The sequence below is a fragment of the Brassica napus genome, chromosome A9 (genome assembly GCF_020379485.1).
Source record: "Brassica napus cultivar Da-Ae chromosome A9, Da-Ae, whole genome shotgun sequence".
Classification (NCBI taxonomy): domain Eukaryota; kingdom Viridiplantae; phylum Streptophyta; class Magnoliopsida; order Brassicales; family Brassicaceae; genus Brassica; species Brassica napus.
In genome coordinates, this window is record NC_063442.1 from 19,845,513 (window position 1) to 19,868,739 (window position 23,227).

General features: G+C 32.4%; 1 protein-coding gene and 1 long non-coding RNA gene across 2 annotated transcripts; one reads left to right on the plus strand and one right to left on the minus strand.

Moving 5' to 3' along the window:
• The first annotated feature begins 1,738 nt into the window (after positions 1 to 1,738).
• LOC106428138 lies at positions 1,739 to 4,189 on the plus strand. Its single transcript, XR_001285588.3, has 2 exons — positions 1,739 to 3,486; positions 3,572 to 4,189. It is a non-coding gene; the product is annotated as an uncharacterized LOC106428138 (long non-coding RNA).
• A 13,628-nt stretch (positions 4,190 to 17,817) lies between these two features.
• Positions 17,818 to 21,830, minus strand: LOC125578125 (acetylserotonin O-methyltransferase-like). Its single transcript, XM_048740421.1, has 2 exons — positions 21,678 to 21,830; positions 17,818 to 18,141 (listed from the first exon to the last, which is right to left on the minus strand). The coding sequence occupies exons 1-2, from the start codon at positions 21,828 to 21,830 to the stop codon at positions 17,818 to 17,820; spliced, it is 477 nt and encodes a 158-aa protein (XP_048596378.1).
• Between the last annotated feature and the right edge of the window lie 1,397 nt (positions 21,831 to 23,227).

Here is a 23,227-nt window from a genome sequence, read left to right on the forward strand (position 1 = left end):
CCACGCAGGAGTCACCACAACAGAGATCAACCCAGATCTATCACGTCAACCAAAAGGGCAAGCATCGATCGACGGTACAACAGAGACATCGATCGACAGGGTAACACCAACGTCGATCGATAGGGATGAACCGACGTCGATCGACAGGCGGTATGAATGTGGGAACCGCGCTTTCGACATGTACGGAGCCAGAAAGTTCACTTGGGAACAAAGGGACGAGTATGGAGTCTACAGAGATGAGCGTGGACACACACGAGGCGTAGCTGGTGAGATGATACCTGTCACAAAGTACAACATCTGGAAAATACTGGAAAGAGCATCTCTTTTTGAGGAGAGCCACATATGTCTTCCAGAACATGCCACTTCCTTCACACCCACAAGACTGGCACCAGAACTCTACACCAACGAAGAAATCAATGAAATGGTGTTTGGTATTTGTGGAGCTCAGGAGAAACTGGGAGACGAGCTCAAAACATTGGTAGATGATACACATCAGCCTTTGGATAGAGGCTACAATGAGCTTTTCAGATGTATGGCAGAAATGAGGACAGAAATTGAGAGTTTACGTCAGCAACTTGAGAGGGAAGCTACGACCTCAGCATCGATCGACGCACCACGTGAAACATTGATCGACGTCAGTCTTCCTACAGCTCAGATCCCTGCAGAACCGCAATGTTCAACACAACACAGGGATGAATGGGAAGTCGCATACATCGACACAAGGATAAACGACGTTTACTGCCCTCTCAACAACAACGTAGACTGGCTAAGCACTAAAATCGAGCTACTACAGCAAGATCTGGACACCATTCGCAAGAAGGACCAACATCCAGCCACATCGATCGACATGTGTACCTTCACATCGCTCGACGCCAAAGTCTCAGCCATGAATGAGAGGCTGAGGACTTACGAGGATATGCATGACCGTTTTATATCACCAGTCATGATAGATTTAAACAAAATGTCTAGTCAATTACTTGATGCCCAAAAGGATATTGAGAACATTACTAATCAAAGTTTTTTGCAGGCAAAATCAGCATCGATCGACATGCTACGAGGGCCTTGGATCGATGGCAAGAAACCTGTGGAGTTACTTCCTTACACAGCAGCAGAGGTTGACAAGATCACATCCAAGATCTACACTGCTCTAGACACCATGGAGGAACGACTTGACAAACGCTGCGATGACATCTACTTTCCATTCGACAACAAAATCAGTGGACTAGACAACCACGCAGAATGGCTACAGAAAGAAGTCAAAGCCATTCAGTGGCAACTCACAGCTAAACATAAGATATCAGCATCGATCGACAGGACGCTAGCGAAATCGATCGATGGCAACTCGCCTAGATCGACCAACGAACACATAATCGCATCGATCAATGCCGAGTCTACACCAATCGGCAAGCAGCTGATACACAAGACGGTAGAGTCAATGCAAAAGGAACTGACAGAACTTTCAGCATACGCCTATGACAACATAGGCTGGCACCAGTTCAGCATTGACAACATTCAAGAAAGGCTACAGAACATCTCCAAAGTACTTGAGAAGATGGATGACAAATGGACAAGAAATGATGAAGCCACAAGAAGTTTCATTGCATCTTGGTCCAGAATGCGCAGAGATGACGTGGATGCTTGCTTTCCAACAAGCAGCTGCTTCTCCACACAATAGCCAATCACTACCACAGTCAAGCTAAATGACTATAACCAAGTGCTGAGTGGGAGGCAACCCACTATTAGCTATTTTACTTTGGTTTTATTAGCTAGCATTTAATTTCTTTCGTTTTATTTCTTTCAAATTTAGGAGACCCAAGTAGGAGGACCTGAATATCGACCGACGACGAGACGTCGACATCGTTCGACATAGGCAACCACACGACGATCGATGTAACACTTACACATCGATCGATATCTAATCCGGTCAGATGTATCTTCCCTACTTGTTACATTTCTTACATTATAAACTATTCATCATAACTCTTGCTGAGTTACACTGGGACAGTGTAATTTAAGTCTGGGGGGAGATTTACTGATATAATTTATTTTATTCTTATGTAAAAAGGAATTTCAAATAAATTATGCTTAGCTATTGAAAATAGGGACTATAATCCTATATTGATTTAAACATGAATATCTAACCAATCTTTACCACCATTTTAGATTTACTGATTGCAGATCTATACTATATTAAAAGAGATATATAAGGAGTAGAGAGGCTGTCCACGTCGGACAATTAAATCAACCAATAGAAATGTTTATTTTTGCCACGTCAGCCGGACTTTGTAATGTTGGGCTTCATTGTTTTATTTAGCCCAAATGTTGATCAAGATGAGGTGTCTTCGAAAACTGAAACAAAGTTTATCGCGTTCGGCTCGACGGTGTTATCTTTCTGATCCACGATGACGTTACTACCGATGTCTCGGAGAATCGAGCGCGATCCTAGAGAAAACGAAGTCGCGGCAGCAGCTTCAAGGTTCACCAAACCCACGAAGAAGAAGAGGTGAATTAAAGACATTGAAACCAGTTGATTATAAAATTTCAGAGTGAAGATCTAAGAGCGACGGAGCTTCCCTCCTCCTGTTGCAGAAAACGAAGATCTCTATTTCGAAACGACAACGCTTTGACCGGCGACGATGTTTGTTCTCCGACTACTTTTTGTAATGGGCTTCGTTTATACTGTTATTGGCCCATTACTAATTACTCATTGTCCTATAAGGACTTTAATCTATATTGCCCTACTATCTCCCTTGTTTATTCTATATTGTCCCACTAATAACAAACATTATCTTTTTTATTATATTTAAATCGAAAACATTGGAAAAGACATAAAACCCCTTAATGAATCTAAGAAATTACAAACTCAAATCGGATCATCCACCCAAACCCATACCCAATACGGATCCCATCAATTTAATAATAATAAGTAAATAAGAAAAAGAAATCAAAATCCCTAATCTTTCCAGCTTCTTCTTCACGAGCCTCCTTCTTCATTCTTTTTCTGTCTTTTTCAATTTCTCGCACAACACATTCTCTGTCTCTGATGAACCCTCATTCTAAAAACAGGGACACAGATTTTAAATCAGAATGACGCATGTACGTTGCTGAGTCTGGCACTCGTTGAAAATTAAAACTCAATCGGAGCCTGCGACTCGATTCCGTCGCTTACAAGTTACAAACGCTTAACGCTTAATAAAAATAAGAAGAGAGAGGTCACCACCGAAGCAGTGAAGCCATTGGTGGATCTCGCAGCGGAGAAGGCGATGGTGGTTCTGAGCAGTCATACAACAATCGAGGAGAACAAAAGCTCAGCCGGAAGCTATGACGCGATTCCGCCGCTTACAACGCTCTAGAAGTTGTGCACGCTTCAGCAAAACAAGGAGAGTTGATTCACCACCAGAGGGGTGAATCCGTTGGTAGACTTTTGGGGCAAAGTAGGGGACTGTAGTGGTGAAATGGTAGAGAAGGCGATTTGGAGGCTATGTGGTATGTTTGATATTTGGTTGTTTTCACTTCAGCTGCATTTGCTCAGAATGTGATCTCAATTTAAAATATTTTTCTTCTTTTGTAGGACATTGTTTCAAAAAAGTAATTTCCTTTTCACACAAAGGACATTTTTACCATACTTGGATCGAGTTTGTTTAAGATAGTGTTTGTGAGATATGGTTTAAATCTTTTTGCTAAGCTGTTGGATTATCTTTGCCACTGTTTTTTTTTGGTCAAATCTTTGCCACTGGTTTAGATATCGTTTATGTTCATAAATGTGGCGTCATTCTTGTAAAATGACAGTAACTGAATCCGAGATGCGATCATATGGGTCACTTGCAACGAAGATTTCATATTGGCTGGGTAACTAAATGTCTTCGCTTTATGGTTTGAGCTTGTGTTTCTCATGTTTGTTAGATTTGATTTACTAATTTGGAAAGGATCAACAAAATATCTTCGCATTATTCGCAATGGAATAGGAACAAAGCTGATAAAGAAGTTGACAAAGTATCTGAGGATGCAGAGGAAGAGAAATAAGGATAGAACATAAGGTTCAAAGGCTTGGAATATACTGATTATGTGTTAATTAAGAATTTAAAAGTGTAGTTTACGAATATTGCGTAGGAAAATTTGTTATGTTTGTTGCAAAACTAATTTGGATATTTTGAATGTGACTGAATGTCATATAGAGTGTGATTGGTTATCAACAAGAGTAAATGATGAAAAAATATGGTGGAAATAAGAGGGATAAATAAAAAAAATTGGAGGAAACTTTATCTTCTCATTCATAGTTGAGGTAAGATTTATGGTTAAATGAGATGAAACTATAGAGAAAAAGACAAGGATAGTACCAAACCAAGTTTTTGTTTCTAAACTAACACTCAAAGTCACAAAAATAGGTTTGATTAAAGAGATAAATATACACTTATATCTTTTGGATAGAGTTTAGAGTTAAGCGGGATGGAGTTTTGTAATTAGGGTTTAAAATTTTATAAAATAAAAAATAAATATTAAAAAATTAAAAAAAAAACAGTTTCAAAAAGTGTTTTTTAATTATAAAAAGAAAATTTGAAAAAAAAATAAAAAAATTTTAAAAAAAAAATTCAAAAAGAAAATTATAAAAAAATTCGAATCTGAAAACATATAATCTGAAACTATAAAAAAATTTTTTTTTTCATTTTTTAATTTTTTAAATTTTTATTTTATTTGCTTTTATTTATTTTTGTTTGTTTATTTAATTTAAACCAAGGATATTAGGGATATTTTGCCTTTTAATGAATGTCATTTTTGTGACTTTCTCCTTTTAGTGCTATTTTTGAGACAAAAACTCAAAATGTGTTATTATTGACAATTGCCCCAAACTATATTCCACGTAAATTGGCTGAAATAAAATTTTCTTTTAATTTATTCTAAATCTATCATATAGTCATACCCATAAAGTGAATATTTATAGAAAAAAATATTAACTCTTCGTGGTAAAACCAAAAATTTGAACTACTAAGTTCGATAGATATTTATTAGGAGGACAAAAAAATTTATCTAAACCGTGTTAAAAATTTTAACAAGAAAAAAATTGTCTAAAACAAGTTTAAAATTTTCAACCAGAAAAAACATATTTGAATATTTACACTTAGTAATACTCAAGGCGGTAGTAATATTTCTTTCTTCATAGTAATACTTTTACAAATTACAATAATTTTTAGTAATACCGCATCAAAAAATCAAATTTATTAGTAATACCAATCAATTTAGACAGTTATAGATTGTATATAACATATTGGCAGGAAATGTTTTTCAAAAATATGTATTTTATGTTATTCATCTTAGTATGACCTTCCCTTCAAGACGTTAGTATGGAAGTATAAGGATGTTTTCTATAGAAATGAGAAGTTTTCTATCAACTTGAGAAATTAAGAGTATTTTATGTCAATTTGACAAATAAACACATATATAGACATATAATTACGCAATATATGAGATATATCTTCTAAAATAAATAATAAGACAAAAATTAAGGTTCTTAGAAACATGCATAATACATAGTAATTCAAGGTATTTTAAGGTAGTTCACAGTAGTACCTAGTAGTTCATTACCATCCATCTTTTTTCCTCTCGATGCTTGTTCGAATACAATACTATTGGAAAGTAACTAATATTCATCATCCCATCTACCTTAATATCTCTGCATATACTCTCAACCCATCCATAATATGTAACCTCTTCCACATATGTCTTCATCGCTAAAGTGTGAATTTTATCTTTTCTCAAAATTCATCTTATCTCAGCCTCATCTTTGATGTAAGTTTCCTCGTAGTCAAAACATATGATTGTAATATGAGAAACTACATATTTCCATTAAGAACAAAAAAATATTATTAGTTAACTATTTAAAGAATCTAAATTGTTCAAGAACTTTTAATACATAGTCGATCCAGTAATACTAGTAATACACGTTTCACTTTAGTAGTACTAGTAATTCTAGTAATTCCTCGAAATTTTCATTTTCATCGATTTAACCTTTTTAACCTTTTTAACCGAACACAAGGGTGTTATACAATCCACAATATTATCTACCAACATTGTAATGTATTATTTTGCTTCAAAATAGTGCAAAATAAGCAGAAATATACAAAATAGTCTGTAAACATCCTTTCATATTTGTTTTATACCAATATACCTAAAACTTTATTTTTTCATTAATTTACGTGTTTTTAAACGACCAAGAACGTGTTACAAAATCCAAATTATCGTCTAACACCATTTTAATGTCTTTTTTTTTCTTCAGAACGATGTTAAATACAAAGAAATATACATAATCTTCTTTAAATTTTATTTACATCTAATCTATTAAAGCTGAAGTACAAATAAATCTTAACCCTAAGTTTTCCTCAACAATTACCATCCAATGCCACTAACTTTATAGATAACAATTTTCATAAACATGGCTACGAAATTGCCTAATATTTAGGTACCTAATAAATTTAAAAGATATGCAATCTTTCATTTACTTAAAAATCAAAAAGTCAATGTTTCAATCCATAAAAGAAAAACTATGAAATATATTAAATTATCAGATTAATTTATTGGTTTATTGAAAATTAAATTAATCAAAATCGTTTTAATGTTCAGAATAATAAAACTAACTCAGATATATTTAATTAATTAGCTTCTTCTAATTTAATTAGTACAATAGTATATGTATTTAATTTTCGAACGTTTACAAAAATTAAAAGTAAATACTCGTGCGGACGCACGGGTCAAGATCTAATATTTCTTTAAAACTCCACGATTTGTTACCCTCAATACATACAACGTAGATATTACATTCCTACAAAAAAAATTTATGAAAAAGCGTACCAAATTACTTTAATAATCACTTTTGAAATCACCAAATGGAGCTCAAAAAAAAATGTCGAATATTGTTGGAGAATAAAAAAAGGATAGACACGTGTTAAGAGGAGAGAAAGCATCTGAGAGTGGAAATCCTATGATTTTGGTTAATGTATCAGCTTTATGAGAAAAGGGTCTCCACCTGAGATTAAAATAATGAAACAAACTGAGATGGACAAGAGAGACGTGGAGTCCGTATAACATTAAAATAATGAAACAAAATGGGTGAGGAAGAGAGAGGGAAGTGGGGTCTGCGAGTAAGAGAGAGGGATTTGGGGTCCGCTGAATAAATAAAAACTAATATAAAAAGAAAGGGTAATAAGAGAAAGAGAAAAATAGTGGGGTAATGAGAAAAATAGTGGGGTAGTGAGAATAATTTTTTTTCCAATTGGGGCATATAAGAATACTTTCCCCTAAATAAAGGTCCGTCTACGAACTGGAGATAGGCGGCCGGTTGTTTTGTCCACGCGCCGCTGAGCTAGAGGACAAAAAGAAAGTGAGTGAGCAGCAGCTGAGTCAGCAATGATCTTAGAAAATCGAGAAAGTGACTCCAACCACAAGTCAACACCATCTGTATTGGTCATTAGGACACACAACAACACACCTCATACATTAACATACTCAACTTTATATCATCGCCACTTCTCTTGCATTATCAATTTTTTTTTTTGGCAGCAAAGGACAATAGAATGTATCGATCATGTGCACATCCTCTAATAATAATACGGTTTACTACAAGAAAATAATAATGGTTTTTACAAAAAAAAAAGAAAATAATAATGAAAACTGTAATAACAGGGTCCACGTGCATGAATTCATTTTCTGATATCATGAGAAGTGGCAACATGTATTGCATTTGTTATATACTTTCTTTTATCATGCGAATTTCCCACTTCTTTCTCTCTTTTTTTTTCCCCAAAAATCATAACTAAAACCCCGATAATTCCAGTTGTCAACATCGTTAATTTACTTTTGGACATGTTCAAATAATTTTGTTTCTGTTAGAAAATGACTAAAATTTGTCGATTGTCAAAAAGATCTCACATACTTACAGTGGTTTGGGGGTGTATTATTGATAACAGAGAAGTAAAGGTGAAGAAGTAACTAATCATAGTATAACAGGGGTTGAATTATGCAAAAAACATAACATTGAAAAACATAATACATAATATATTAAAAATTAAGAATTAAATATCAAACAAGTAATAAAAGGAAGATATAAGCCTTGGATAGAATGTCCACGTAGGCGAAAATAATCGGCCAATGAGAAACTATATTTTTGCCATGTCACCTCCTCTATTTGTTTTTACAAAATGATCTTTTAACTTTTTACTTAAATAATTATAACCAAAAATATATTTTTTGTGAAAATATATTATTTATATATTTATAATTATATTTTTATTTACATAATAGTTTTGTAAAGAAATATTTAGTGTAAATAATATCATAATTTTATAAAATACTAAAATACTAAAATTTCAACTTTCACAAATAAAAAATATTATTTGTAAACTTAGAAAAAGAATATATCAGCAATATTCTTTTCACGAGAGAAAATAGAAAAATACACGAGAGATAAATCCAAATCTATTATGAAATTCTTCAATTTTAGAGAAAAAAAATAGAGGAATACATTGAAGATGGTCTAAGGCATGGCCGACGTAAATGATCGACGTTGAGATTTCAGCTTTTCGGATTCTTACTATTTTAAATATTACAGATTTTAATTAAAACTGGAGGATATAAACCTCCGATAGAGTGTCCACGTATGCAAAAATAATCGACCAATGAAAAACTATACTTTTGTCATGTCATCTCATCTATTTGTTTTTACAAAATGATCCTTTGACTTTTTACTTAAACAATTATAACCAAAAATATCTTTCAGTGAAATATATTATTTATATAGATATAATTATATTTTTTATTGACATAATAGTTTGTAAAGAAATATTTAGTGTAAATAATATCATAATTTTATAAAATATTAAAATAAATTGGGCTGGTTTTCAACTTTCACAAATAAAAACTATTATTTGTAAACTTATAAAAGAATATATCGAGAATATTCTTTTTTATGAGAGAAAATAGAAAAATATATCGCAGACAAATCCATCTCTATTATGAAATTCCTCTATTTTAGAGAAAAAAAATAGAGGAATACATTGGAGATGGTCTAAGGCATGATCGACGTAAATGATCGACGTTGAGGATTTAAAGTGGTCTCACTTTGAATTTCTCTAATTCTGTGCATTCCTAATTGGAAGGAGATAATCTACATCTAATATTATGTTATTCTCAGTATATTAGAAATGGTCGAACCGTAAACCAATTAAAGATAATGTAAGGGAGAAATAAAAATGTATTTCCAGTTATCATAAATATATAATCAATTGACAACAACTTAATTATGTCCAGCATAAGACAACTGAGAAGAGTTTCCATACCTTTTAATATTATAATATTTCACTATATTAGTGGCTAAATCAGTCTTCTCTAGCACAAATATTCACTCCATTCTTGGAGTTTAAACTTTTCTATTAGTAGTTTGATCCAAAAAAAAAAAAGAAATTGTCGCACTGTACATTGTAATTGGAGAAAGAAAACAAACAAAAATCAACCGAAGACTTTTAAGGTATATGAAACAAAAATTGGAAGTACCAATTCTCTCCAATTAAAGAATAATGCAATAAAATTGTAAAAACACAAAATAAAACAAAAAATATACACATAAAGAAAGATTTAGTGAAATAAAATCATAATATAATTTCCATAATTTATAGTGCTCAGTTACACTAAAAAGTCTAAATTTAGAACATACACAGTTTTATTTACATCTTTAATCCTATTATCTAATTAAAATGATTCGAAAAAAGTGTAAGCATGAAGAGTTAGAAAATATACTATCAAATATAATTCTGAACGTTAAAAATAAATTATCACTGATCACTAAAAATTTATGTTAGTAGTAATAAAAAAGAAATGACAACACATTTATTAAAACCATAGGACGGTACGCAACAAGGTGTTATTTAATATACAAACTACAAATTAATATGCTCAACGCAAACACACATAAAAATAAGACATCATATTTGGATCTATTTAAATAAATAATTTTAAATATATTATATTTTTAATAATTTTAAAATTTTTTAAAAGGAAACTAAATTATTAAAAATTAATATAGAAATAAAACTAAAGCAATATTTTGAAACGTCAAAATAATAAATTAATAAAAAATATATTATGTTAATAAAATAGATTTTAGATTTTAAAGACTTCTAATTCATGTAATATTACAAAATTCAAAATTTGTTAATTAAAATTAATATTTTACCATTAGATATATTAAAATAATATTCTAGATCGATATTCAATTGTCAGTTTTCAACTATTACACGTAAAAAAATATTATTAAGTACGCTTTTTTTGAAAAGTGGGTTTTATATTTTTTTTTTTTTTTTTTTTTTTGTCAGCAAACAAAACAGATTCATATAGACTCTGCGAACCATTCCGGTAGCTCTGCATCCATATGGACGACAAACGACGGTTGCTTTCTTGCACTGCGTGCGAGACTGTCCGCCTTTGAGTTCTGTGTCCGTGGTATATGAATGATCTCTGAGCTGTTGAAACTCCTCTTTAAAACTTTTATGTCTTCCAAATAGCTTGCAAAGGCTGGCCACTCTTCTGGTTCCGACACCATCTTCACCAATTGAGCACTATCCGTTGCAAAAGTAACCCATGATTGTCTAAGATTCCTCATACATTCCATTGCCCATATAAGGGCCTCTATCTCTGAGTGTAGTGGCGACTGACTCGCTCTCGTGTTCCTTGCTCCCATTAGTCCATCGTAGCCTTCCAGGGTACTATACCATCCTTGTCCTGAAAAATTATCCTCATTTTTCCAAGATCCGTCTGTAAAACACCATCTACCTGGTATACTCGTTATTATCGAAGATACTTTAATTTGGGTGCGTTCCATGTCTTGAGTCTGAGAATTTTGTGCTTCCACCCAAAGTAACGATTCCGTTTCTGCCAGTTTGAGAGTATCTCTCGGGTCCATATCCAAATTGCTAAAAACTTTGTTGTTTCTACCTTTCCATATATACCAGAGAATCCAAGCAAATGAATGATCCTTCATTTTAGGAGAAACTCTCCAAAATAAATGATCCATATTGGTAAACAAAGATTGAGTGGGAAAAATATTTGGATTCATCGGGATCTGTGAAAGTGCCCAGACCTGAACTGTCGGTGGACATTCAAAAAACACATGATTAGCTGATTCCTCGGGAGCACCACATCGGTCACAAACAGTATCTCCTTGCATTCCTCTTGACCTCAAATTTTTCTTAACCGCTATACATCCCGTCAATAGTTGCCATAAAAAATGTTTCAACTTGGGTGGGCAGCGTAACTTCCAACAAAACGCATTCAAAGGTGTTATCGAAGGGCCAAACTGGGGTGGCATTATTTCTCTATCCGGATATACTCGTTCCACTTCATAGCCAGATTTAACTGTGTATTTTTCTAAGTGGGTTTTATATTTTAAGTAGGTTATTAGAGTACTTTTTCTTTTCGTGTATTTATTCGAGATGAGATTCCGATCTTTTGAACTAAGATAATTTATGTTCTATACATAATTATATTTTTTTTACATAACTCTAAAATCTCAGACTTGATTCTTCATATTTTATTAGTTAATTATGTTACATATAATAGAAATGCCTACTTCAAACTAAAAATATAATAAAAACAAATTTAAAAATTAGTTATATATAAAACATACAAAAATTCACATACAAATAAAAAAAGATAAATGTAACAAATTTAAATATATTATCCGCGCGTAGCGCGGAGAAAGAATCTAGTATCACTAAAAATGCTAAAGCGGATCAACCTATCAACTACACACTTACCTTGAACCATATGAAGTAACTAAAGCTGATTTCCAACACTAAACCTAACATAACCGCTTGTCTTTGGGCTTGGTATACATGGGATCGGATTCTTCAAACAGGTCTGGAAGGTAACGCCTGGTTTAGATTATTTATCACATTTTCTCTCTCTAAATTTCGACCCTAGATTAGTTAGTGGGTATCCCAAAAAAAAATATATATATATATAAATAAATAAGATCTATTGTTTAATTAGGATGAGTCTGAACAGGATTTGGTGGCTAAAACCATTAAGGCTTGATTCATAAAGACTCAAATAAAGAGTTCGAAATGGGACTTGGAGGCGGCAATCTTCAAAGCTCGCTTTCGCAAAAAACTCTTGGATATAGGTCAAAAAGAAGTGAACAGAACTTGGTGGCAACCACCATTAAGTTTTGATTCATGGAAGCCTGTCCAATTTTGGTCACTGATCCTGCAATGGAAGCAGACTTTGACTCAAGAGAGAAATTTAGAGAGAGAGAAATTAGGAACTAACTTTTACCTGCAGCTCCAGATACCTGTCTGAAATCCTTGCATCATGTGATCGATACTCCCAAGGTAAAGCATTCACTTTATATTTATGCTAAGAAATGAAATCAGTAGAGGGGATGTCAGACGTGAATTGGTGAGTTGTGTTATGTTAGAAATGGTTGCTAAGCTAGGATATTGCATAGTGTGCTTTTGTGATTAGGAATTTTTAAATGTGGTTGCAAAATTGTTGAGGAAAGATTTCTATGTTTTAAAATCTTAAATCCCTAAATATTTTCAAACCTCTTTCAGAGAGACTGTCTGTATGTTTTGCTTGAGGACAAGCAAAAGGGTAAGTCTGGGGGAGTTGATATACCTTGGATTTGATCCATTTTTATCCATGGTATATAAGTGTTTTACTATATATATATATATATATATGTTTTCTACTCTTCTATGTATGTTTTCAGGTTCAGGTGCATTTCGGAGTAAAGCTATGACTTTGGAGCATTTTGGAGCTTAAAGGACATTTCACCCGAGCTGACCACTTAGAGGTCGACGAGAGGAAGAATAATCGATCGATGCGCATCAGTGCTGACGATCGATATCAGGAAATGCCTCGACATATGAAGATTAATATTGATCGATGTCCCCAAGTACCATCGATCGATGTCGAGACACCAGACGCGACATTTTGGATTCAGCAGACTTAAAAACCAAGGCCAAGACAAATTACCAAAATGCCCTGACGAGTTTTTAACCTAGTAGAATATATACTGCCTAGTGTTTTTGACGGCAGAAGAATAGAGCTTTTTCTAGACCTAGTTTTGTTACAAGTTTCATTTGGGAGAGAAGATCACGTGTGATTGGAACTCCTTGTTTCTATTTCTTTTCATCTATTCTATGAGTTTCTATTTATCTATTGATATGAATTGCTTTGCTATGTCTGAGTAGTTCAACTGTTAGATCCAGGGTTCAGATAGGTTTGTGGGATTAGCCCCAAACTATAGATCTGCCTTGTTGTGATATTCATGATAGATTTGTATTCATTGCTTGTTTTAGCCTAGCTAACTAGAACTTGATCATAGGATTGCATATTCAAGCACCCTTGTTATCCCATCCTGGCATCTATCTATCATATTAGGATTGCTAGAGAGGCTAACCGCCAATTTAGAATCTTAGTAGAGCATTTCATACTCGCGCATAGGCCTGGCTAGAACCCGTCGATCGATGTCCTCAACTGACAATCGATCGATGTTGGCAAAGGTGTATCGGTCGACGTCTTAATAGACTATCGATCGACACTCTCTTGTGTCTGCATACTAACCGGTGAGACACAAAATCTAGTCTGTTAACCAGTGGTACATGCGACAGCTGATCACTGAGTTAAGCGAATGAGTTCTAATATATCATGCATATGCATGCAACAGTTAGGCATCTATAGGTATTATAATCTCCAACACCTGAATAGTGGCCCTGAATCTAATATTATTTCCAACTAAGTTACATTTATATTTACTCGCTTGTTACTATTGCTATTCCATTTAAAAACATTTACAACCTTTAGAATTAATAAACACTAGATTTAATTGTTCCTTAGCTCCTTGTGGATTCGATTCCTAAGTACTACATCTAAATCTCTTTTGATGAGAGTAACACTTCTTAGGATAATTTGAGTGGTATCAGAGCTCCTCGCCTCCCCCCCCCCCCCCCTTCTCTCTCTTTTTTAAATCGATCGATTTCGGTAGGATAGCAAGGGCAGAACATTTAATGGACGACTAAAAAATATAATATATAGAACATTATTTCAATATGTAAATGCTAACCGTATAAATCTTTCCTTGCATGTTTTACGATTTTTAATGTATTAAAAATCTTTGCTGGTCGAAAGAGATTGCATAAATTTGAATTTATTACATTTTATTTATGACTTATAATAACTGCGTAAATCTTTATTAATTAGCATATATTACTTGGTCGAGAAGTTGGTTGAGCTAGTCACATTAGATCTTATAAATTCATTATTCTTTGCAATTACGTTCCTTTAAACCAAACTCCATGGTTACTAGATTTTGATCCGCGCTTTCAAAGCGCATGTTTATTTTTTTTTTCCAATTGACAAATATTTAGTAAATATCATATTTTCATATATTTGTGTTTTATTTTATAAAAGACTTAAACTTTTTATCTTTATTTATCATATTTTATTTTAATTGACTATTTATGTTTAAAAAATTAAACTTTATTTTTTTTAATGAATTAAGTTGGTATAACTCTGATAAATTAATTTTATTATGTGGTTAATATTTTAATAAAACAATTATATACTTTTAATAAAGATGTATACTTTTCAATTAAAAAATTCATTTTTTATGAATGCTAAAATTATATTAAGAAAATAAAAAATAATAATAATTAAGAATAGTTGAAAAAAAAATTATTTGAACTTGGACTCAATAGCCCAAAGAAAAAAAATGTGAGAATTAGATATAATTTCTTAATCGGCCCAAATGACCCAAGAGAGATCTGATGTGGGCTGAATCCAAAAAAAAATGACCCAATATATATGTGTTATTAATATTATTTGATTGCCCTTAATGAAACATGCAATGTTAGTAAAGAAAAAGACAGGTTAAGGTAAAAAGGACAATAGGATCCTGCTTTAATAGTATAGATTTTGTAAGCTGGTCAATCTAACAATTTTTAAAAACCATCTCTTTTGTGGGTTGGTTCTTTCATACCATTATTTTTCTTAAATAGACCTAGAACAATTTTTAATGATTAACTAAATGAGTCACGTATATAGTAGAATGTGTTTTAGTTTTAAAATTGTTACATACCCATAATCAATATGAACCACCATCTCTTTCGTTAAAACTTTGTTAAATTTCGAATCCGAAAAACTAAATAAAATCTGATCCAAAAAAGTATTACTGAACCTGAACCAAAATTGGTTAGATATTCAAACAGATTCATTTTGGTATCTAGAGAACCGAAACCAAAATTTTCAGGTATTTGAATACATGAATTATATTTATATATTTAAATATATTAATTATTTTTATATTTAATTTTAAAAATATCCAAAATATTTTAGATGTTTTTAGTTCAAAATACTTGGAAATATATACAAATACTTAAAAATACATGTGTAAAATAGCTAAACGATATTAAAAACACCAAAAACACTTAAAATATCTATTGATTTTCTATCCAAATATTTAAGCTAAACAAATTTTTATGTTAAGTTTAAGTATTTTTCATACATTATTAAAATTTGTATGTTATATATTATTTTATCTTTAGACTTTGAGAAATTTAAAGTTTATATAAATATTAATTTTAAACGGATTATCCGAATCTGAACCGAATTCGCAAGAATCTGAATCGAACCCAAAACGAAATTTATAAATACAAGAATAGGGCTAAAATATGTAACCTCAAAAACATGAAACCCGAATAAACTCAAACCAATGGTACCCAAATGCTTATCTCTAATCAAATGTCAAAGGGTTGTCGATAAAAAAAAGTATATTATTTATAATAATAAATTACAATACATTTTAAAAAAAACTCATCCCGCGCAGGGCGTGGATTATCATGTAATACCATTTAATATGCGAACAAACAATCACCGAGACATAAAATGTCGCAGCCCAAACCCAGCAAATCTTAAAATAAAACCCACGTTTTAAGGCAAAACCTTAAAGAAAGGGATTTTAGTAATTTTAGATGATCTGAACCCTAAACTCCTTCACCTATATAAGGTAGACATGACCTAGAGGAGATGGAGATACGAATTTATCGGTGAAGCTCTGCCAAAATCAATGAAAACGCAGCGGTCAACCATCTTGTGTTCCCAAGAAAAATCAGTGCCAAGTTAGTGTTTTTGAGAGATGATTCCGACCAAATATAAAGGATATAGTCAAAGAATTTAAGTTGGATTGATAGATCTCGTTGCAAGGAAGACACAATCTTCAAGTTGAGAGAAAACATTAATTATATTTATGAATTCTGTTCAGACCTGGTTTTTCTGTTTTGCAGAGCCATATGGTGAAGCGATTTCCGGTTGATGCATTTAGGTGACGTCCTTGATGATCTGCTGGCGTTCCTAGATTTCTATAGCCACTAAGACCGCTCCATTACAAGGTAATTTACATTAGTTATTTGATCTACATGTTGAGAGAAAATCAGCATGTTTCTAAAATCTGTCCGGATTGTTTTTCCAGTTCAGAGAGCCATATTGAGAGGAGATTTCCCGTCGATAAAGAAGGATTTAGGTGATGAGATTGTTAGTGCTAGAAACCTTACGTTCCCAGATTTCTATAGCCATCAAGAACACTCAGTTACGGAATAAACTCCAGAAATTATTCTATGTTCATGTTGAGGGAAAATCACTGTTTTCTGGATTCAGGAATCGCAAGTCTGAAACCTGTTCTTCCAGATTCACATAGGGGTTTTTTGAGACGGTTTCCTGGTGATACAGAGAGAGTTAGAACGCAAGTAAGGTGTCTCTGGAAAGATCGTGTTGCACGGAATCCATATCAATTGGCGGTTTCCAGTTTAGTGGCAAGATCAAATAATTATTCGTGTTTCTTCCTGGACAAGAATCATAATGTTCTGTCAAAACCAGAAACCCCAATTTTTTTTTTGAATGCAATCGCAGTTCAGATCCACAGAATAGTATTTCAACTGCTTTGACCATTATTTTCAGAATCTACTTTCAACCTTAAGGCAAAGGTGAGGGTGCGATCTCTGGATTCCTAGTACTATTAGGCAAGTTGTATTCGTAAATGCTAGGTCTAGAAGATTGTTTTTTGTTTGATGATGATTGATGTTTATTAATTATTTATGGTGATGATGTTGATTATGATATGATAATTAATGATAATGATGTGGCATGATATTGATGAGTTGTGATGTGGTTAAGTATATATTAAATTGTGTGAAGTCGGACTGAGGACGAGGACATGGCGATTCTGTCCATAAACCGTCTGACAAGCCCAAGGTGGCGTACGACCTTTCGAGGTGACGGCCAGCTCAAGTGTCATGTTATTATTAATATTGGAAATGGTTATGAGATGAGGAATGTTAAAGTTGTGTATTGATATGAATAATGTGAATGTGATATGTATGTTGATTGTTTAGTTTGTTGGGTGATGCATGTTCTAGGACTAGTATTTTCGCATGCAGGTTGTTTAGTAGTGTTATGAGTCATGTGAGCTGACATATCCACACTGAATGACTGTGTGTTATTCACCCCTTTTCCTTTTCAGTGTATGCAGGTGTTTCTTGTTGTTCAAGTTAGGGCACAAAAGTAGGATTTGGGGGACGGACATTACATAAAACATGTGAAAATATGAAAAACACAATACAACATGACTGGTAAAATAAACCATGAAAAATTCTTACAAAGAACGTTCACACAACACTATCACACTTAGGTATAGATTTATTTGTCACATGCTACGTGCAAATATTTTTTTTATTGAGCTTTTCCCCATCTTGCACTTGACCCTTTTATTTCCATCTTCTACGAGCGATACGCAATGATAACACTCTGAACATCATCGATATCCCTAACCTCATATCGAGCAAAGCCAGCTTCTTTAATAACAAAGTCCCATTCTTTCAAAGTCCTTTCTTTGCCTGTACTTGTGTGCACCATCATCACCATATCAAGCGCCAATCTCACATATTCTAATTTATCATCTTTATCTTTCATTATCATTGTGTTTTTCTTTTCTCCGACTATGGATTCCACTATTAACACTTTTCCAATCTTTGGTGGGAGCACTTCTTTACAGTTCTTCAATATTTTTATGCATTCTTCGTCTCCCCAATCGTGTAACACCCACTGTCAATATTTATCATAATTTTTTAGTTATATAAATATCCATTTATCATGATTATTATGATAGTATATATTTCTCCGTCAAGTTGGGTAATATCCGGGTTTATAATAATTAATACTCCATCCATTTAATTTTAGTTGTCGTTTTAGCTTTATACACACAAATTACTAAGACATTTGATTGTGCATATTTCCAAAACAAAACATAATTATCAATACACTTAACATATTTCAATCAATAGAAAAATAAACTGGTGAAATTATCAATAAATTTTGCATTAAAATTCTAAAATGACAATTATTTTGAAACAAAAATTTTAATCTACAACGACAACTAAACCGAAACGAATGGAGTTGATGATTAGATATGCATTCTTCTCCGCTATAGCAAGATATACATAGTATTACCAATAATAATAATTATTATAATTATCCATTTTGTAATCTTATTCTCAAATGTGATTGATGTTTTCTTTTGCTTACGAACATATTTCTAAGTAAATTAATACCGATATTGTGGAAATTTCTCTAAACTGATATTAGATGTTTCGCTTTACACCTCGACTACGAAATTTAAAATTCAAAAATTCCACATATTTGGGTTCTTAAGAGGGTGATGAATGGTATATAATGTTTAAAATATAAGTTCACGATAGTGCTGGACACAGATTAGATATCCGGATTTTTAGAGGTATTTGTGATTTGCTTCGTACGTAAACGGATATCAATTTTTTTTATTTGATTGCTCTGGAAAATATGGATATCCGGAAAACCGGATATCTAGAAAATTTTTAGATATTTGTGGATATGTACAAATACTTACGAATTTATTATTTTGTTTTAATTAATACAAATAATCTAAAAAAAAATCAGATAAATTTGTTCTTTCAAATATTTTTACATGATATAAAAATAAAAAAAAATAAAAGAAGCACTGAAACTATATGTTTTTTTTTTAATTTTAAATTAGTTATAAGAAAGAAAAACTTAAGAAAAGGTTATAAATATCATAAAAATTGCTTCAGCGTTTATTTTAATACTTTTATAACTAATAATGTGAATATAATTTATTAAATCATATGTTAAGATAACAATTATATAAACTCATATGTTTAGAACTCTACATTTAATCAATATATATATGTATTTTTTATATCTGTTGGAACGGAGCGGATATCCGGTTCTTAAAATTTTAATATTTGTGATTTGCTTCGTTTTTAACATATGTCGATTTTATTATTTGTTTTGGTCTGAAACCTTACGGATATCCTGATTTTTTCGGATTCAATCGAAGAAAATAACGGATCGAATCAAATTTAAGGATAAAATGCGCAGCCCTATTTATGGTATTCCTTGAAGTTAGAAACCTAAACAATGGTTTCTCAAAAAAGAAAAAATTGGTTTATTGTTTCCAAATTTGGAGTTGTTGATACTATACGATGCTGACAAAAAAAAAGTTCTTGAAAGATCATCGCATGATATATGGTTTACATAATATAGTTAAAAAATAATATATGGTTTAGTTACAAAGCTAAATAAAATTAATTGGCGAAAAAGTTGTGAAGTTCGTCAATTTCGTTTTAAGATAAACATAAAAATGATGCGTCTTTTGCCCATTCGGAGTCTTTCTAGAAAAGGTTTTAGTCGGTGGGAGTCGTTACTATCAATTTATTTAGGGGGTGATTGGTAGTTGCTGTAGGTGCTGTCCACAGCCCTATTTATTTCCACAGCACTAAATTCAGAGCAATCAAGCTTTAAATTTTTTTTTGAAACCACAGCTCTTAAAATATCCTACAGCTGTACAAGTGCTCTGCAGAGCCAAATATCCAAAGCAATTTTTTAGTGCTTCAATAAAATTCTACAGCAATAAAATCTAAAGCCACAGCAAAAAGTCTACAGATTTTTTTCTACAGCAAAATATTTAAAGCTACAGCCATTACCAATCGAACCCTTATTATATTGGTGTCAGATCATATATCATATATGAAAAACATGATACATGTGTTTTTTGTTCTTTCGGTCGTTTGAGTTTGACATCTAAACTATTTTGTCAAATACAAAAATCAACAAAGTTCCGGCTTTATTTAGGGTAATTATGTTTTACCTCATTTTACCTCGAGCTTCACAAATACCTAAAATTTCAAATATCACTAAAAAGGAAAAAGAAAAAAATCAAAATAATACATAAATTAAACATTTATACAATATTTATAAATGTGTATATATATGTATAGAATATTATAAAAGTTAAAATATAAATTATAAAAAATAATTTATGTACAAATATTAACATATAAATCAAATGTATTTAATAATAAAATTAATAATTTAATATGTTTTAAGAACACTATTCTGACTTAAATCAAAATATTCGAATCCGGATACGACTTCAACAGATCCGAGATTTTACTATCTGAATCTGGATCCGGACATCCAGATATCCTATTTTTGGAGTGTATCTGAAACAGATCTCGGATAGATCCTGATCTTGGATAATAAGTCTCAGCTCAAGTTTGCAGTGGTAGTTTTTACGTGAGTAACTAATTTACTAATCTTAAAAAAAAAAATAGAAAAACGATAAAAACATGGTTTGAAATGATAAAATCCATTAAATAATCTTTAAATATTATTGGAACAAATATTTTGGATTAATATTTTTGATAAATTTAAAAATTAAACATATATACCTAATATATATATATATATATATATATATATTATTTTATTGTTAAAATCTTGTATGGATTCCATCATTGTATTTGCTCTTAGAATTTAAGAACATTATTGTTATAGGCTTGTTAAGTAGAATATAATATAAAAAAATTTAATATAATTTACATTTACACTTTCAGAAATTTAACTTGAGAAAATTAGAATATAGATATCCTAAGAACACATCCACTAACAAAGTTTCTCAAATGCATATATAAACTAAATACTATCAATATCTAAATAAATTTTAGTTATTTAGTTAACTTTTTTATTTTTTTGAAAATAGTTTATTATAAATTTTTAAGTGTCAGGAGAGTTTCTGGTAAATATTTCAAACTGTTTTACTTGAGAAACTTTCTTCATTCTTTATCTTATCTTATCTTATTTTAATTTTCAGTGAAGATTTTTTTTTAAAAAAAAATAAATGGGAGAATTCTAATTTTACCACAATTTTGATGCCAATTTTCAAATTTACATTCAAATGATAACAATTTTCATAAATACCTGAAGTTTGTTATTAAAAAGATTAAAATAGCTTTCCTAAATCATTTATAAATGTTAGACTATTTTTTGTTTCAGTGTATTTTTGAAAAGTAGTATCCAACTTATGGTATTTCAGGGAATTTTAATGCTTATTTTATAAAACAACAAAATAAATATTTATTTTAACATTTATTCATTTCAGTTTTTGGTCAAGAAAATAAACATTTTTCTTTTTTTTCTGTAAATGTTTGATTTAAAACACTAAATGTAAGTTTATAGAAATCACTATAATTATTTTAGTGAATACTAATAATTAATTAAAAACATATGGAAATGAATCTAACCTTGATAAAAACAGCGTCGCATGCAGGAATGGAATCAAACATATCTCCTCCTACATTCTCAACACTTTCCATGGCTTGCGCAACTTCAACAACATGAGGAAGATCAAAGTTAATTCCTTTGACCCAAGGAAACTCCTTAACCAAAATCCCCATCGTCTCTCCGGTACCGCCTCCAACGTCCACCACCGTAGCCACGCCGTCAAATAAGCCGTGACAAGCTCCGGCTATACGTGGCACCACACGCCTGACAGTAAACAAGCCATGATGGGCCTTGGTATATCAGCGACTGGTCCATTAACTGAAGGAAGTATGCTGGCCCAAAGACAAACTCTGAAACAGAGTAATGAAGAGTTCGTACAAGTACAGAACAAGAAGACAAATGCACCAGCTGGAGTAAACTGTGGAATAGCTTTGTCTAGCCGTTACGATGCCTTGCAAGGTGTAGAGTGTGTGTGACGAAGACACGTGTTGAGTGGTCCAAAGTTAAGGGAACTAGGGTTTATCTTGAGGTTGTATATATACTCGATTATCTTGTAAAGAAACGTTTTGAGAAAGTGAATACAAAAAGAAAGTTTTATTAAAATTCTCTCTGTCTCCTTTTATTCTCATGGTATCAGAGCTCATTTAACCCTAACAGGTGCTGTCATGGCTGAGCAAGATCCATACCCTTTTCCCACAAGTGTTCACATTACAAGTTCTGTTACCATTAAACTGAGTGACAGCAACTATCTCCTATGGAAGACTCAAATGGAGTCTCTTCTTCGCAGTCAGAAGCTGTTGGGCTTTGCTACTGGTCAGATTCCACCTCCGCCGGAGCTAGTCACAACCGTGGTCGACAACGTCAACGTTCAAGCCCCAAATCCTCGCTTTGAAGCTTGGACTTGTACGGATCAACTCGTCATTTCTTGGATCTTTGGAACACTTACTGAGGAAGTCCTTGGTACAGTACATGGTCTATCTACATCTCGTGATGTCTGGTTATCGTTAGCTGACAACTACAACAAGAGTTCTATTGCTCGTGAGTTTGAGCTCAGACGGTCTCTCCAGTTGATGACTAAGAAAGGTAAAGACTTTACTACCTACTGTCGTGAGTTTCGAGCCATTTGTGACAAGTTGAGCTCCATTGGGAAGCCTATAGAGGAATCCATGAAGATCTTCTCATTTATCAATGGCCTTGGAAGAGAATATGATCCAATCATCACTGTCGTTCAGAGCTCCATGACTCGAATCCCTCCTCCGACTTTGAACGATGTGATTTCTGATGTCTCTGGTTTTGACGCTCGTCTTCAGTCGTATGAAGCAACATCAGATGTTACTCCCAACATGGCTTTCCAGACTCACCGAGGGTACTACAACAACTCGAACAGAGGACGAAGCAATAATTATTCTCGTGGTCGCGGTGGCTATTCTGGTCGTGGTGGCTTCTCAACTCGTGGAAGAGGTTTCACTCAACAAGTCAGCAACTCTGGTGGTGGCAATAACAACAACAACTCTCGCCCTGTGTGTCAGATCTGTGGCCGCACCGGCCACTCCGCTCTTCGTTGCTGGAA